This window comes from Amblyomma mixtum, chromosome 1 (assembly GCF_055824585.1).
Source record: "Amblyomma mixtum isolate Tamu chromosome 1, ASM5582458v1, whole genome shotgun sequence".
Lineage (NCBI taxonomy): Eukaryota > Metazoa > Arthropoda > Arachnida > Ixodida > Ixodidae > Amblyomma > Amblyomma mixtum.
The window spans coordinates 194,295,451-194,311,103 of record NC_143012.1 but is presented as its reverse complement, the minus strand read 5'-3'; the positions used below and the strand labels follow the sequence as shown (position 1 = coordinate 194,311,103).

The 15,653-nt window shown below is 46.8% G+C and overlaps 1 protein-coding gene across 2 annotated transcripts in view; it reads left to right on the top strand.

Annotated features, from left to right (window-relative positions):
• The window catches only part of LOC149370464 (uncharacterized), a 67,945-nt gene extending 58,031 nt beyond the window's left edge, over positions 1–9,914 (top strand). For both annotated transcript variants that reach the window (XM_089561460.1, XM_089561468.1), the window contains exons 5-6: positions 2,726–3,607; positions 9,659–9,914. In XM_089561460.1, the coding sequence (XP_089417586.1) occupies positions 2,726–3,607; positions 9,659–9,843 (1,067 nt within the window). In that variant the 3' untranslated portion in view covers positions 9,844–9,914. The remainder of the gene's footprint in view (positions 1–2,725; positions 3,608–9,658) is intronic.
• Positions 9,915–15,653: the final 5,739 nt, after the last annotated feature.

Here is a 15,653-nt window from a genome sequence, read left to right as displayed (position 1 = left end):
TGGCCCTGGCAACTGGCGGAGAAGCTTCTCGGCAAAGCAGCGAAAAAACACACACGAATAGAAAAGAAATTGGAAACGCCAGCAGCGGCGAAAAACACACGTTCTGCTATCCGTGCCACTGGTCGCGGAGGCACTTTCGCGCGTGCGAAGGAAGTAATCAGGGTTCGGCAGCGTAAGGAAGGTTTTTGCTCGTTTTCTCTTGCCTTCAGGTTTAAGTAATACATTTTAGTTTTCTCGGAATACTGCGACACTGTTCTTCGCCTGTTCGTCATCACCAAGTTACGGCGTCTACACTGTAGCTTTCCACTTTTTCGCCATGCCTGGCTCTCTGGTTTATTGTGCTTACCCCAGAAGCTGCTTTCGCGAGATACGCTTCTGAGAAAGAATTGTTTTGCTCTACATTTTCCACTAGACCGGCCAATAAAACATTCCTCAACGCCCCTGTTACCGTTTCACTCAGCTTTTTCGCTGGTATTTTGCCGGTAGTCCCTGTCATGAATAGCCATTGGAGATGCAGAGGGGGAGGGGGACCTGGGGTGGTATTCTCCCGGTGTCGCCTTTTGCGACATGTCGCATTAGGGCGGGACCTAAAAAAGTGCGTACAGTTGTTCGAAGAAACGCAAAACGCCGCCGGCACTTTCGTCGGCGGTGCTTTCATTCACTCCATAGAGTTTCTTACTATTACCTAGAGGGAAAGCTGGCGACCCCTCTATGGGAGTTTGCATGGAGACCCCTCGAGGCCACTTCAGCCACCATGGGCGCTCAAAGCATCATGGGGCGGTGAGCTACCGACTGCAGAACTACAACTTTTGGCCAAAAAATAATAGAAAAACAAAGCTGTTAGATAACTACGAATGTCCTAACATTCAATATCTTGTCTAATGATTGCAACAAACGAGCAGAAAAGCATTTAAGTGCAAAGTTTGCCCAAAATAAGAGATGACTAGCTTTCCTATTGGCCAAGTGATGAACACTAAAAAAACTAATTCTGCGTAATTAACAGGCGCACTTTTAAAAGTAAATAGGTTTTCAAAAAAAAATGTTGTTGCTTAGATACTTTAAGAGCTTTTTAATGGCATTTCGGAAGAGTAAAATGTTTTATTGGCGTCGTGTGTCGTCGCGTTTTCACTACTATGGCTTTTGCACACTGCGTTCGCGCGAAAGTCGTCTGCGCACCCACGGACACCGTTTTTGGAATGAAACATCTTAGTAATGACACTCCGTGTTCCTGAAAAACTACGGCGGTTCCGCAACAAGTAGCTCACCGCCCCATGATGCTTTGAGCGTCCATGGCGGCTGAAGTGCAGCGCCGCCAGCTTTCCCTCTAGATAATAGTACGAAACTCTATGATTCACTCCGAGAAGCGACAATTTGCCACTGCTGATTCACTAGCAGCAGTAGTTTCGTATCTTTGATAGCAAGAATATTCGCCATCACATGACGTCTAATGTTCAAAAAATACTTGCAAATTTAATAAAAACTCGCTTTACTTCATTTAAATCTATAAAACACCGCGAAAAAGCTCCAAATCTATTTTTGTTTCGTTGCGGACGGTTGTGCTAGGTTTCGGCTGCGTTTCGGGCAGTTGCAGACGGTAGCAGTGTAGCTGGAGGTCCCATTAGGCTTGCGCGCTCCAGAATCGAGAGCGTATCTCAAAAACTGGGTTGAATTGCAGCTTAAGCTTTATCGTCGAAGCAAGGTGAGTCATAGCGAAAAGCAACAACACGAGTAGTTGTCGGTAAACATGCCGACCGGAATCGCAAGGACTGCTGAATTGGCTGAAGCGGGCGACTCTCGCTTGGAAGGACGCCGCCATATTTTCACGCTAAGGGCGCAAAAGCCGGAACTGCCGATTGCGTTCGTACGCTACGCTATTTCCCCATTAGCGTTCTGCGCATGCGCATTCTGGACCCGCTATTCCGCTATGCACGCAATTACGCAAAGCCCGCAATACTAAAACTCTATAATGTTCAGTTGTAGGTTTGTAAAAGTCGTCACATTGCTTTAAATCCTCTTTGGCTCGTGCAGACGCTGTTTCGTTGCACTAACGTGCATTAAAACGCCTTGCAGGGAGATGCGAGCGCAAGCGCTTTCAAGGCCACCTCGTCGCAGCGGGCAACGTCTGCTTCATCGTCTGTTTACGACGATGCAAAGTAAGTTCGCATGGCGAGTGGCAGTCCGGCTCAGCAGACGGTAGCCACAGTGCTGTGCTCTTCGACAGCCGGTAATGCCGCCGAGAACATTCGTCGGCCAAGGCAAACTAGTCGCGATGTCCGCGGACACGCCACTCTTCTTCGCAACTCAAAAATCAGGCAAGGAGACTGGGATACATGGCGTCTAGTATCAATTTCGTAGCCCGTCGCCCGCGCGAATTGCTTCAGCGCATTCCGTTGTTCGACTAAGCGCAATAATTTGGGGCGACGTCACGATGGCGTAGCAGGAAGGCGGATCCGTGTCGTCACGCCGCCGTCACCGCGGCTCGAGCCAATCAGCGAAGAGCGAATGCGACATGTCGCAAAAGGCGACACCGGGAGAATACCACCCCTTAAGAGGCTTTTGTGCAACTTTCTTGCTGTCATCTCTCTTTACCTCGACCAGTACCATCGATTATTCGTTGCTCAGCCAATCACACGTCGAGCAAGTGGGGATTGGAAACAGTACAAAGACAGCGCAAATTTGAGAATTGATTTGAACATATCTGTAATAAGTGACTTCATGTTTCCAGGTGTAGCATTCGGAGCCAGCCTCACATCTTTTGCCATTTATACATTACTGTTCTTCGACAAGTACGCGGCAACAAGCACTGCAATGAAGTACTCGGCCTGGACAGCGTCTGGATTGGTAGGACCCTTGATCATGTCTGTTCTTGCCAACTCGTACGGCCTACACGGAGCACTACTCATCGCCGGTGGACTCGCAATGAATGCAGTGCCACTTGCCATGCTACTTAAAGAGCCCCGTCCCCTCAAGTTCTCCACAACGAACCATGTCTCACCTGACCAGCGAAACTCCTCAGTAAGTAAAAACGGGCCGCCAACAATAGGTAAAGAACAAGATGACCGAAGAGCGACCAAGCAAGTATCAGTCACAGTTCCCATTCCTCCAACCGCAAGCATCGACAAACTCGGTTTGACCCTGAAGGGTGTGGCGGCCCTCTTCCGGATACCAGACTTCTACGTTCTGCTGGTTGTCTACGCGGTCTTTGACTGGACGGCATTGCTCCACTCCACCACCGCTGTGGACTACGGACGAGACAAGGGCGTTTCGCTGGAGAGCGCGAAGTACGTGCTCACATGCCACGCCTTCGGCCACCTTGTGGGCCGAAGTGTTGTGCCCTTTGTGTCGGACAGGATACCATTCAGCCACTGCCCCATCGCTGTCGCCAGCCTCATCGCTTCTTGCCTGGCCTTCATCGCTACATCTCTTGTCCGGTCTTTTACCTCGTTCATGGCCCTGAACGTAGTTATCGGTGTTGGACATGGCTTTATGAACTGCATAAGAAGCGTCCTTATCACCAACTACCTCGGTGTTCAGCGCCTGCCGGCCTTCCTCGGATTCCTGGGCATCCTGCTTATACCACTGGCATCGGCGAGTGCAACCATCTTGGGTAAGAGAGCCTGTGCTTGCCTTTCGCTGCTCTCCAGGCTGTAGACCCGAATAACTGAAAATACTGGGTGTTAGCTACAAGGTCTCTGCTTCAGCCTGCTGATTTCGTTCACATTTAGCGCATCTAACAGGACTTGAAAGCTTTGCCTCCCTCCTGAGGCGCTCTTGCTCTTGCAGGTAAAAACTGCAGCAAGGCTCTACGGTTTTAAGGCATATGGGCAGTTTTAGTGGAAAACATAACGTAAGACAACATTACACAGCTTTATCTCCACAGTCGTAGGAATTTTAATCCTGGCGCTGACAAGCAAAGATCATCAGACATGTGTGCCCTGCAGCTACAGTGATATGCCCCTGCGTTTCTTAAATAGGTGCTTCAGCTGCTGTTTACGATTCTCTCTGCACTTTCTGCTAATATTATCTGAAAATTATGCATATCTCTAGGCCTCAGCAACTTGTGGCTGTCGACAATCATTTGCATCTGTGGAAACTTCAAGAGACGAATCTTGGTTAGAGAATCATGGTGTGTGCTGAGTGCACAGTGTCTGCAACAGTATTTTTATTGGATTAGTTACAAACTTCGCTCTCTGCTCCCAACGCATGCAAACTCTTCGTTCCAAAAAGCTTCAACCCGAATCCGGTTTCCCTGAATTTGATTGCAGATTTGAGCGTGCTAAAGCTTTTGCCACTATCATACGCCATGTGCATGACGATGACGGCGCTGCCTGTTGGCAAGCCGGCGAAGCGTGAGCGGGCCGCCTCTGCCACTTTCTCCCTCTGTTTCAGTGCGTTTTGGCGATTCACTTGGAATTTGATAGCTTACATCATGTGGAGTATTTTTTAGCAGCGAATCTATTCTCATGTAAGTATTCAGTGACGTAAAGGAGAGTACTTCTGCGTAGCTGGCTGCTCGAAAACTTTTAATCCCCCCCAGGGAACACGCTCTTGCGTCCTCTCCGCGCCTTCGCTCGACCGCGGGAGATCGTGGCTGTTCGAAGAGAAACATAAAAGTTTGCTTCGTGTTCAATTTTCACACTAGTGTTTATTGCCTTCCTTCTATGTCTGTCTCCCTCCCCCCCCCCCTCCCCCATTGAGTGACCGTTTTCAGGCGTAGTCGCCTCGTTATGGCTCGCAAGGTGCAAAACAGACGAGCTGTTTGCAAATGCGACAGGTCACCCGCCTTTCGCTGTAAGTGCGCTTTCAAAGAAAACAAAAAGTCAGTCCAAGGAGTAGAGCCGCCGGACTCGGCGCCAAGTTTTGAGTTTCTGACTGCTTCAGCATGTTCCTAACCATGAGCTGGCTATATCAAGAAGCAGGTTATGACTGAAAATAATGCTCCACACAAGATCGCAGTACCCGGGTCTATTGTGGCACTGTCATTAAACGTTTAAGTTACACGTAAATGCAGCCTGTCACTAACATTATTGATGTACTCTCTGCACTATGCACATGTCGTTAATCTGCCAAACAGACCCCGCTGTTTATTGCCACGGCCGCTCGAGATCGAGCGGCTGTGTTATTGCAACCACATCTGTGAGCGCTGTACACTTTCTCGCGACCTTACTTCGCTTGTAAGCGTTTTGTAGTATGAATTCATGGTGGTCCTAAAAGCCTGAACTTCAGAGCTATGGTGCCTATAGTCGTCGCACATTGCCATCCTCCCGCGCAAGTGTTTTACGCGCCATGCTGAGTTTCACGAACTTTACACAGCTTCGTTTGCTTTGTTATTGCTTGGTAATATTGCTAGACTTCAGTCATTATGTTTGTTCATGAGATGGAATACATCGGACCCGACTGGAACAGCCTTTTCAGGCTGTACATTAGGCGTTGCGCCTAGAAAGCCACCGTAATCCACTCGAAGCGAATGCACCCACCCTTTAATTGCAAACATCAGAAAAGAAATGGTTTGCCCTCGTCAGTTGGGCACCGTTTCAGCAATATGCCTTTCTGGTAAAATCTCAGTCACTTGCCCTCAGAAGAGCACGCATGGGCTCCGCACTTGTAACGAGCGAGTACTTCAAATATGCACACGACATTGAAGAGAATTCTTTCTTCGGAGGGACTATTTCTGTGCCTCATTATCAGGCTAGTCGTAGTGCTCCCCATCGAAAATTAAATTACTCTGTTATAAATTATTTGAATATTTAGCTCTTCACGTTAATTGTAGTATAGTGAGCTACTTAGCGACAAAATGCAATCTGTCAACATTCCTTCCAGCGAAGATTATAGTGGCGCACGTGAAAGCGAGGCTTATTTCATCTTATTTGAACAACAAATACTTATAGTTACCGTCCAAGAGAATCGGCAGTTAATTTTGCTTTCTAATAATTAGGAGCATTTATTTTTCCAGCTTTATTACCGCTACCTTTTCACAACACAGCGCCTGGCTCAATTAATCCCGAGTCCACTGCCACAGCCTCAACACCCGAGAAATCTGCGCTTTCAGTGTGAATGGGATGAAAAAGCTTGCACGATAAACAAATGAAAACCATTTCACCTCCGGTGAATGGCTGTCAGGAGAGTCGGCATACTATAATCAGCTCTTCGTCTAGCAAGACTCGGCGACGCTCGCCTGCGGCAAGCACTACCGTCCCTGTGAGATGTAACATCAGCTACATGTCTACTCTCATGCACAGTGTCTCCCTTGCGCATGTTTTCGCCCCTAAATTCACTGTGCGGGGCGCTCCCTGGCAGCAAATGACGCGCGTGTATCTCGGCCAAGCTTGCGGTGGCAGCGGGAAGCCGCGGCGGGCGGCCCGTCTTCGGTTCCAACAGCTGCCGCTAGGAGGCTTTCAGTGGTGCCCCTATTACTTAGGCGCTGCGCCCAGCGTATAAGCTTCTCGACCACAGTGCGCATTCTTAATATAGAACTTGATTAATTCATACAGATGTGAAGGTACCTAATATTAATTACAAGTAAAGGTGCACCTCTGCTACTATCTATATGAGAGACATGCCTCGAGCGCGAGAAGTTTCCTCGCAAAGACTAAAGCAACACCGTAGTCAGTTTTTAATAAACGTGATGTGTTCATGGGATCAACATAGAGGCTTTTCTCATGTCCATTCAGTGTGTAGCCTCGGTGGATACAATGTTAACCAAGTGGGCCTGGACCTTGACGAAGAGAGAGAAGGTAGCCTCAGTAAAACATACTCTATATAGAATTTCTGGCAGTCGTGATTGCTCTACGCAAGCTAAACCTTAGTGGCAGTCTTTATTGTTTCTTTACCGTTGTGTTTGTCCCTTAATTTGCTTCTTAACTCTCCCATATTGTGCACATCGTTTTCATTGCAGCCTCCACATATCAGTCTTATGTATTTCACATGGGCACCCGGTCACAGCGCAGTTAAATTAAATGAGATTGCTAATAACGTGCCAAAGCCGCCCCATATTCGTCCTATGTAACATAACAGGAATGTTACATACCTTCCCGTCTGCCGCGTATGTCCCAGCTGCTGGTTTCCGGAAACATACTTTTTTGAGCGGGCAAAACGGGTTGCTTTTAACGTCTCCTTGTTAACAACATCAGGTTTTCCTGGAGCAGTAAATTTAGTCTAACTCGACAGCCTGAAGTCACTACGACGAGGCTGCATGGCCATGTCCCGCCGCTAAATTTTCAATTCGCACAGGTCTAGTTTGGCGCTTTCTCCTCTCTGCAGATTTTGACATGAACTTGAATTTACAGAAGATTTCTAGCTCTTTTTCTGCCGTTTCAACTCTTTGAAAAGAAGGTTATTTGAGGAGCCCTTCCAATTGATTCGATTTAATCTCAGCAGACCATCCCTTCTGTCATTTGATGTCGCCATACTTGGTGTCAGCCACAGGTGCGTTTCTCCCGCTGTTTGAAATTTATTACAGGAATTTTATCCACTGCCCGGCTTAATGTAACAGTATTACCCTCTCTGTATTTATTCTTTGCTGTCCATTTCCTACATATATTGCGATCCCCAGGTGTTGCTCTCCTGCATACGTTACAATGTGGCTTTTTGTTTTCCTCTTTTTATTTGATATCCTTTTTGCCACAAAACTATACCATTGAATAGTTTTTATATGCATCCATATCCTTGGCCGATTACACCCTGTCAGCAAGTGTCATTTGTGGTTAGTACAACAACCACTTACAGTCAACACCGGCGAAAGTCTGGTACTCTGTTGAAGCTCCAATTCCAAAACACACACATCTTTAGTTTCGCTGGTGAAACTTCTGTGTGAACGCAAGTGCTCGGGTATAATTTCCCTATTAGCTCTGATAGGCAATGAAAACGCTTACGATTTGAAAACATCTCATACAAGCCCAAGACAAAACCAGTTATTACTAGTAGTAGTGCTTACAATTGCACGCCACCGCATAATCAGGCTGGTCACAACACATCAATCCTAGTGTTTAGCGTCTAACTGGCATTAGTAACGTGGCAGTTCATTGCTCGTGGTCTATTTCGACGCCACGTGAAGGCTGTACGGAAAACTGAAATTATAAATGGACCCTGAAACAGCTGTACGTTTACCGAGAAAATATCATAACCTATGAGACCTCTTTCGAGTGGCTCAACCCGTAAATATGGAATGAGTGACAATAACCGTAACAAGACCGAAGAAATTAAAGGTACTTTGTCTGCCTAGCGTATTTTCTATCTTTTGAAATTGCTGCTCGGTCTTCCCTTGTGTTACTGCTGGGCGTCGGCCCCATGCCTACAAAGGCCGCATCCGCCGATATGATTTACTGTGACAACCTGTGTGCTTTCCTCCGTGCTGGCGCTGACAACACAGCCAACAGCTCTTTGGCCCCTTAACTGCGATGACTGAGCAGCTGTGGCGCGCTCTTCCGCTCTGGGACATTTTATTTTCAAATTTTATTTCCTGCGTGCAAATACTTCCGTTTCAATAGAAGACAGCTTGTAGCGCACTCTGTTTGTACGCCCTATACACCGCGTAAGGCAGCGACTTCTGGCTGCGATAATCACGACAAGGTTGTTACCATAGAGGTGTACTAGACATTTGAGCATCGCCTCGCATACGGGAGGTGTGAAGTTTGATATCCAGTGCCATCGGATACCAACCGGTGATATAATGAATGCACGCTTTCCCTTGGTCTGGTTCTCAGCTTTACTGGGGTGAAATGCTTGAAAAATTTGCCCTGGTCCCCACCTTGTGCAAAAGCAGAACACCTTATGCTATGGCGTTGTTTCGCCAAAGCTGTCATTGCACCCTAAAACTTCATCATCATCACGACAGCATAGTCATCGAGCTGATTCGGTTCACGCACGACGCAGTCGTTCAGGGCTCACTCCATTATCATTGCTGGCAAAAAAGAGGGTGTATTCTACCACTCGAAATACTATAACAGGGCTTGGGCTATCAGTACCACCATTCTGTTATATTGCAATAACATACGTTTGTCTTCTCCCTAAACTTCTACAACATGAATCAAACCTCACTACCTTTGATATGAGGCGGTCAAATAACCAGTAAGTAGGCACGTTTCCTGCTTTGTTTATGTTTTGCCATTTTGACACGTCATCTGTGGAAATGCAACTGCCCAAAATGCGTTCACACTGCCCTCTACAAGCCAGCCCGAGTTTTGCATGTACCTTCGGCTGGGTACAAAGACGGATCATTCTTGATTACCGAACATGCCTAGCCATACCTGCCATATGCGGTGCAGCGCGATATGTTAATAACGCCTAACGCACAGGTAATATGTTGTCTTTCAATTCTGAGCATTTTCGAACCACATTACGTGGAACAAAACATAGCATTTTCTCAGCATGTGTCCCTCCATTTCAGAGAAGTGTGGCACTGCTGGGACACTTAGTTCGTTGTGACAGAAAAAGAGAGATAAAAATTTATTGATCGAGAAAAAACAATGAACGCGTTCGTGACAAGAGGTGGAGGATAAACTTCATTTATTAGCAAAGATGAAAACCTTACCAGGAGGGCACCTCAGGCCGAGAGCTCTCTGTCCTTCTTCTGAGAAGAGAAACTAGATTTTTCTGTCATGTTAACAATTGCTTTTCATTTTTTTCGTTCCCCGTCCCACTTTTCTTTCTCAAAAAATAGCATTCTTCAGAGACACGCTGGGCTCGTACGACAACTTCTACCGTCTCTTTGGTGCAGCCGACTTCAGCGTGGCCGTGTTGCTCTCTCTTCTGGCATGTCGGGACAAAGCTCGCAGACACGCCTGGACATTGGAGAAAAATACCGCTGGAGTGCCTGAAGCACTGTCTGCGAACGCAAACCTCTGAGAGGACATGCGACCACATAGGTACCGCGCTGAAGTGTGTCGTGGTCCCTAAAACCCCTTATGTAGCCGCCAGATAAAAGAATTTTTGTCGAATAAACCGTTGAACCTTATGTGCAATCTCGTTTTTGATTGATCTGAGTAGCAGGCCAGGGCCATGTTACCACCGGCCGACCTCTCGACCTTTTCCTCATTAAAATTCTTTTCTCCCTCTCTCTCTCTCTAGTAAAAACGACAGCTCCAGTAGTTCGCAGCAGTTCGACAAGTCCGGACCTGACGCTGAGCCTCTACACCTGCGGTGTTACCTGGAACAGAACACAACATATTTAGTGCACTGTTCACTACATTATACAAATCACTGTCCCGTACAAACGACCCAGTCACGCCTATACAACCCACAGACTCAATAACTGAGATGCCCTTCGCGCTGCGCGCACTGCCCACCCAGACACTACCATCGAAGAAATCGGCGATTGGGTGCAATCGCTCAAGGATGCCGTCCACTACAACATGCAACACATTGAAACTACCATCGAAACCCATACCCTGGACACACGCTTGGCCAACATCTGGGAGGCTCATCACAGCCTCCTTAAACGCTGGGAAGACAATAAACATAAAATAACTCTTAAAAACCTACTGCCTGCGCTGCAGACAAAAATCCGACAACACTCTGAGGAGCTCTGCTGACGTAATTGGGGAGAGATATGTGACTACATCGCCGGAAATCTGTCCACCAAACGCGAATGGCAATTTCTCCGACACCTCACTGACCCCACAGAAACCAAATCAGTCACACAACACCACGTAACACGCCTCACATACGTACACATGGTCCATTATTCACAACAGCCCTGGAAACACGGACAAAAGGGGAGAATGGAAAAAACAAGCGCTGACTTCAACTGAAATTTATTACGGGAAGGAAAGTGTATGTACATCTTCGAAAAACCAAACATAAACGGAACCGGCATACAAGGCATAAACTAATGTGCACGTGTCCAACGCAAAAAAAAAACGAAAAAAACACTCTGGCCAGAGGAAGATAACACTCGACGCGTCCTTAATCGCGCTATCAATCAAGATGGGTACCCTTGAGGAGATCAAGTTCATACTGTGACACCACTATAGAAGGCCGACTGACGCAGGTGTTTCCAGAATTATGCATGTGATAGGCTTCCATTTTTTCTCTAGCCAATTGGTCGTTATGTCTAAAAAGAATGGCTGTGGCATAAAATACCGGGGTGCAACCGCATGAACGACGGTGCACTGCGAGTTCAATAGATGACTTTGACGAGTTGTTATTGCAGGAATTGGTGTGTTCAGGAAGCCTTTTATTAACGCATCGTTCGGTCTCACCAGTATACACGGCGCCGCAAGAAAGCGGATACTTATAAAAAACTCCAATACTACAGTAAATGAACTTTTGTCAGTGCTTCACCTGACACCCACTCGTTTTACCATGCAGGCTAATGTCAGATCTTTTTTTGTTGCGCACAGATGCCACTCAACTTTCAACGTATTTGGTGCCGAAAAAACAACCTTCACGCCGTATTTGCCCCCTATCTTCTTCAGCCCATGGGACAACCTATGAGCATACGGGACAACAGCAATGTTCTTTGGGTCGCAGGGGATCTGTTGCTTTCTTGCGCCACTTTTTACCAATCTCATCACCTTTTTAGACTCTCTGGTGAAGTGATCCGGATACCCACTCAATTTAAGCCTAGCCAACTTCTCAGACAAGCTATCATAGATCAAGTGGGCACAGGACTTGTGAACGGATACAAGACACCACAATACCATTTTTTACAAGCTTTGAGTACCTGAATTCAAATCTAACAAAGCATTCGCAGTTCGTGGCCGATACTGCCAGTACAAACGACCAAAACAAGAGCGCAACCAGAGGTCCAAAAATTGGATTCTACCATCAATCGGTACTTCTGTGATAAAGTTTAACCCCCTACCACCCTCACGGAATAAATTAACAATGTCTTGAAGGCCACGGTTGAAATCGGAAGCCTGAAAAAATAGCAGGTAGTTATCCACTTATCTGACAATTTTCTGAAACATGCCGCGGAGCTATTTACTAGCGAAATAATGGAAGCCTATCACATGCATAATTTTGGAAACACCTGCATCAGTCCGCCATCTATTGTGGTGTCACAGTATTAACTTGATTTCCTCAAGGGTGCCCATCTTGACTGATAGCGCGACTAAGGACGCGCCCAGTGTTGTCTCCCTGTGGCCAGAGTGTTTTTCGGTTGTTTTGTTTTGTATTTGCGTTGAACACGCGAGCATTAGTTCACGCCTTGCATGCCGGTTACGTTTATGTTTGCTTTTTCGAAGATGTATATATACTTCCCTTCCCGTAATAAATTTCAGGTGAAGTAAGCGCTTGTTTTGTCTATTCTCCCCTTTCGTCCGTCTTTCCTGCGCTTTCGTGAATAATGAATATCTACCAACTCGCCAAACTTTTTTTCATTCATCGAAGGTATGACGATCCCAACGATCTCCTGAACACACTGCAGAACACACACCTCTACCCCACTAGACAGGACAACCTAATCCCATATTCGACCCAGACATCACGGATACTGAAGCCAGAGCTACCCTCAGAACCAACTCTGCACGTGGTGTAGGCCAAATCACAAGCTACATGCTCCTTAATCTGGACTACCAATCGATCATCCAAATTACGCCATACTTCAACCAGTGCTGAACGAAGTGTATCCTCCCGGAGTCATGGCGCCAAGCGAAGGTAATATTCAAACCCAAGCCAAACAACCCTTTTAAACTCCAAACGTTTCACCCAATTTCGCTAACCTCATACATCGGAAAGCTCTTCGAGCATGTCGTGTTAGCGAGGCTATCAACACAAATGGCAAATAATATGCTATATCCGCAAGCATGGAGGGATTCTGCCCCCTCTATCCACACAGTACGCCATGACTGAAGAAATTCACAGACGACATCTTCGACCCACTCATTCCGGGTCACACCAAGGAAGTCTTAAGATCCGATCTCTCTAAAGCACTGGACATCTAGTGATGATGCCTGCCCTATCCTCATTGAATGTGGCAGCGGGCATGTACATCTACATTCAAGTATCCCTCACAGACCGCACGGCTGAGAAGCAACTTGGCCCTTTCGCTTCCCCCTCCTACATGCCTCATAGTATTGGCACCCCTCAAGGGTCCGCCTTCTTCCCCTTCCTGCTTAACATCACCCTAATCCCCCTCGCCCGAAAACTGGCAAATACTCCACAACTCAAGCACACCCGTCATGCCGACGGCATCACACTGTGGACCACCCACGGCAGTGGCGGCGGCATAGAGGAAGCAGCCACCCTCAACCCAAATTTGCACGAAGCATCGAAATGTCTTGCACCCATATGACGTCGAACTGCTCCTAAATCTTGCCTGAAAACCGCTGCTTCCCTATTACCGTTGAACTGAAAGGGGACCCGGTACCGGAGGCTGACACTCTCCGTGCACGTTGCCTACACATGCTTGTGTTTTTTTTATGCAATCCGAGCCAACGCTTGCACAAATATGTGTATTGCCTTCGCCGCACGCTGCTGCGCTGCTCTCTATGCTTGGAGGTCAAGACTCCTCAAGCTGTTTCTACAGCTCTTTACCTGCCCTCCTCGCAACATTCCTTTTTGCTGCAGAATAAGTTACTTACTGCGATTTGATAGAGAGCTGCAGGGTCAACAAGGGCTTGTCTAGGTTACATGAATACAGCATGTGTGGTGTGCCTGCGTTTTGGTGCCCGCAGAGAGAACAGGGACTGAACTGGTCTGGAAACCATTTGGAGTAAATGGACGGATTAAAGAAAGCGTCTCTTTGAAGCTGGCGCCAGTTGTTGGGTTTTACTTTGAGATCAGTGGGGTTCTGAAAACATATTTCTTTCTGTCTTAAATTGCGAAGTAATTTCTTTGTAGGATGTCTCTCCCGGTCAGCTACGAATCCCCGGGCAACTTAGTGCGCCACCACGCAAACTTAAACGCGTGCAGACACACGAAAAGAATCGCGTCTCGTTAAAGAAAAGTTATTGTTCCCAAAAACTCTGCAGTACGAAAGACACGTTCATCTGGTTCTCGAGATTTGTAGGATTTTAATGCATATTACAGTGTAACATTCACAATATCCGTACAAATGTGTACTGTGGCCTAATAATACATGAAATAATATCTAAAATATTATCAATTCCATGGTTTAAGTTTGCCCGAGCTGGCTTTATGCAACTGCATCACGTGCTGCATCAATGAAGCTGCATCAATGCTGGCAAAACGCAAATGAAGGTGCCACCGGGAATCAAGAAATTGTTCTTTAAGTTACACTCTGGAACTTTACCTGTGACAATTTTCTTGAGGCAAAACAGATATTTCTTTCTTGGGGGTCGCATTGTATCATATGCAAACAGCCGGAGACAATTGACCACGTCTTTTTGCACTGTTGGGAAGGGGTCTATTTTCGGGACGTGTTGCAGAGGACTTTAAAGAAACAGCTTCCAATCCACTCATGCGGAATAAGGTTCTTGCCAACCAAAAACTAGGATGGGGTTCCATTAGACTTAGTCATGCTGGTGGGCCTCGACAGTATATGGCGCTCCCGCATGGCAGAGTATCATTGTGACCCTGACGCACGGCCAGCCCGCATGTATTTTAGAGAAAGTATGTACAAGTTTCTGGAAGAATAAAAGCTAATAGTGGAGGTTCCTGAGTGGTTACCAAGGCTGGAACCCCTTGTAACTTTAAGAGAATTTTAACCTAAGTCAGGCCTACTCTTTGGGATCTTGGTTAACTCTGTATACTGTATGTACACCCGGCGGCAAAATAAGTCGGGGCACGCGAGAGGCGGCCAGAATCAGATAAAACTGCATCGCCGCGCCGTCTGACGTTGCGCTTCTGGTGTCGATACATCGCAGTGCGCGTGCGCGTCCTTTCATGCTTGCAGCCGTGTCTTTTTCCTCGCTTGCGCCGTACTAGCTGATTACCTGCGGCATTTGGCAGTAGGGGCCGCTTTTTCTATTTGCTACGTCATGCGCGCAGTTCTGGGTGGGGGTAAGAAGGGGTGCACGGCGAGGGTGAAGCGTGCGCTGCTCGCTTTGCCCTGGCTGGACAGATAACGTATCGCGTCTCTCGGCGATAGCGGGTTGCCGCATACATGATCACTTCCATTCCTTTCATTTTTTTTTAACGACCGTGTGATGTTGAAATAGGAAAGAGCACGCCGCAACGGAGAGGTGTTCAGTAGAAAAATTATTCCATTTATTAACATCAGATGAGAGAAGATATGCAGGTCACTTGCACATGAAATAAAATACACGTAGACGGGTAACGCAATAACGCGAGCAGGGTTAGGCGTGGCCATATATGTTGAACATAAAAAAGAATAAAAGTAAAACCAACTCTAAGGGCCAACAAAAGACAAAAATGTTGCCGAAATCTGTGCTCTGCGCCCTTCTCTTTTTTAAGAGGCATCGGCGAATACATTGTTTCATTAATGAATGTTTTATTGTGTTTACGTGATGATGTTGCTATTACGTTTTTAAAACTGTAATTCAAGCGAACCCATTTTGCTTACAACTCCATACTATACATTGCCCTTTCGTGTAGCATTGCCCACAGGGCGCGCACGTGACCAAAGTACCGTGCGTGTTTTCAGGAATAGTTCTGCCAGTGAAATGTTGTGTTATATTAATGGAACTGGGTGAGTGGTTATGATCAGTACAGCACAGTGGTTGAGTCATGTGTCTGCAAACTCTTTTTCGTTAGCCTGTATGGCACACCAGAACTTCCATGATGATCAA